The sequence below is a fragment of the Cystoisospora suis genome (assembly GCF_002600585.1).
Source record: "Cystoisospora suis strain Wien I chromosome Unknown contig_2005, whole genome shotgun sequence".
In the NCBI taxonomy this organism is placed as follows: domain Eukaryota; phylum Apicomplexa; class Conoidasida; order Eucoccidiorida; family Sarcocystidae; genus Cystoisospora; species Cystoisospora suis.
In genome coordinates, this window is record NW_027154804.1 from 17867 (window position 1) to 20565 (window position 2699).

At 42.8% G+C, this 2699-nt stretch overlaps 1 protein-coding gene across 1 annotated transcript in view; it reads left to right on the forward strand.

Moving 5' to 3' along the window:
* Positions 1 to 2699, forward strand: part of CSUI_004331 (arm repeat) — a 12697-nt gene that overhangs the window by 4724 nt on the left and 5274 nt on the right. The window contains exons 3-5 of the mRNA XM_068064524.1: positions 353 to 407; positions 1222 to 1293; positions 2071 to 2243. Of these exons, the coding sequence (XP_067923502.1) occupies positions 353 to 407; positions 1222 to 1293; positions 2071 to 2243 (300 nt within the window). The remainder of the gene's footprint in view (positions 1 to 352; positions 408 to 1221; positions 1294 to 2070; positions 2244 to 2699) is intronic.

Here is a 2699-nt window from a genome sequence, read left to right on the forward strand (position 1 = left end):
GAAGAAGAAGAGAAGAAGAAAAGTGTGGAGAGAAAGAAAGATCTCACACCCTGGATGACAAGCCCTGTGTTGTGCTAATTTCTTGAACTCTCTCGTTTCCTTTTCTGCTGTGTATCTATCTATCTAAGACTTCGTCTTAGACACCTTTCATTATCTTGATCTCTCAAGATATATACAGAGACTGCCATACATGTACAAGATAAATATACACATGTGTATATCATATTCGTTGCAGCGGAGAAATATGCACGAGTATCTACTTCTAATCGTCAGACGATGCGCCCAGACCAATCCACCTAGATCTGCATGTGAATCTTTTTCTTTCTTCCTTACTCTTCTTCTTTGTTTCTAGTTGTGGGTCAAAACAGAGACGCATAATGTCGTCTGTATTTTACTACGGCGCGCCTGTAAGTCATCTTTTCCACTCACATCCTTTCTCTCCTTCTCCCCTCTCTCCTCTCCTTCCCCCTTACTCACCCCCCCCTTCTCTTATTCTCCCTCCGCTCTCTGCTCTCCTCCCGCTCCCCCTCGGTTTCTTTCCTGTTCTGCTTCCGCCTCTTCTCTTCTTTTCCTTTCTTGTCCTTCGCCTTTCTTTCTCCTTCTCTCCCCTCCTTAATCTCCTTCTCTCCCCTCCTCTTCCCATTGTTCTCCTTCTTGGTGCTTTTCCAACGAGTCTCCTTGGAGTGTAGGCTCACGTTCGTTGCTGCTTGGCAGTCGCAAGAAGCAGACCTACAGATACGCGCATCTGTAGGTCTGCTTCTGCATATCTGTGTGTCGATGTATACATATATATCTATATGTATATAAGTGTCTCTTGGATATATATATATATGTATGTATACGCACGTACATGTGCTCTTTCGTAAAGAGAGAGGGGACAGTGGCTTTCCGTAGTTGAGGTGTATCTACAGTCGAAATAATGTATACCGTTCTAGGTGTGTGTGCAGAAGGGAGGGATGGAGGCGAATGACGCGTGAAGAAGAGACACTTCCCTCCCCTTCTTTCTCTCAATTCTTTCGTTCTTTCTTTCTCTTCCTTGGAGACTCTTTCTTTCTTTCTTCAGAAACGCCTGCAAGAAAGGCCGCGCAGTCCTCTTTCTCCTTACTTTCATTTCTTCTTCGTTCTTTTTTCTTCTCCATACCTCCTCAGTCACCTCTATTCTTTCTTTTCTTCATTCTTTCTTTATCGTGTCTCTGTCTCATTTGCGTGGGGGGTCCGCAGACGTTCCCCCCATGATGGACTTCGCACATGACATGACAGTTCTCTTCCGAGTTAGCTACGAGGATCAAAGAGGTAAGCGCACCCACACACACTCTTCTTCTTCTTCGTCTTTGGTCTCTTCTTCTGTTTCTTCTTCCTTTTCGTTTCTTTCCTTCTTTTTCTCTTCCCGGATTCGCTCTTGATCTCTTGTAGGCTAGTGACAGACGAGCTGATCCATATGTGTAGGTGTCTGAGTGTAGCTAGTTGTGTATATACATATATATGTGTTATGTAGAGTTCAGGGTGTATGCGTGTGTATATGAGTGAATGTTTGCTTGTTGGTGTATCTGACCTGCAGAATCTTTCAACTGTCTAAATCTCCTTTCCCCTCTCTCGTCTTCTCACGTGAACTATAAGTAAGTGTGTATATATATATATATATGCATGCGTTTGTATCCTCCGTATGTGTATATATCTATATACGAAGGCAAGCGGATAGGTACAGGATGTAGAGAGATGAAACAAAACTTCGTCTGCCTATCTGTATGACTGGTGTATGTCCCTATCTCCAACTTTTTCTATTGATCGGTCTATCTATCTATCTTTGATCTATGACCTTTCTGTCAAGAGAGCTTTACAGGCTACGATCTTATTTACGCGACTTGGGCTTTGGCTTGTCTTCGTCGCATCTCCGACGAACCCCTTGAAGAAAACTTTCGCTCTCTGGATTTGCTTCTCTTTTCTCCTCTTTTCCGTTGTTGTCTTTTCTCAATGCTACCCACGCTTCTCTCTCTCCTTCTTCGTCTAGTTTGGATTGCCCTTTCTTTTCTTGTCTTATATATCTCCTTTGTGTCTCTTTTCGTGTTGCAGAGTATCGCATTAAGGATACCGACTTCTTGAAGGAAGCGGAGTTTACAGCGGATTCTATTTCTCCTACTAGTCAGGCAAATGTTTGGCTACGAGAGATTCTCCAGGCAAAGTTAGATGCACTCATCTTTCAGCCGGAGCAATACACTTGGTTTGCTAGGCACCTCAAAATGCATGTACGTCTCTATAGCCGTCCCTCTCTCTATGTATATATGTCTGTGTATGTGTATACATCTATTTATTCATTTATCTCTTTGTGACTCTTTCTCCTTTTCTCTCTGCACGCTTATGCATACAGTCATAGCGCTATTCATCTCTTTTCCCCTCCTGATAGGACAGTGTATGGATGTACGTATATGCATAGTTATGTATATAGATGGATGTATGTATCTACGTAGGAATACACGTACGTATCGGTATGTACGTATGCATGAATATGTATGTATGTATGAATATGTGTGTATGTACGACAATGCTTGAAGATGATCCGTGTATGAAGGTGTATGAAGATGCATGCAGAATTTGTACCTACGTATGTGTGTGTGCCCCTGACTGACGACGGGAAGCGAAAAGAGGAGAGAAAAAGAAGAAGAAGAAGGAGAAAGAGAAAGAGAAAGCTAGAGTACACTTCG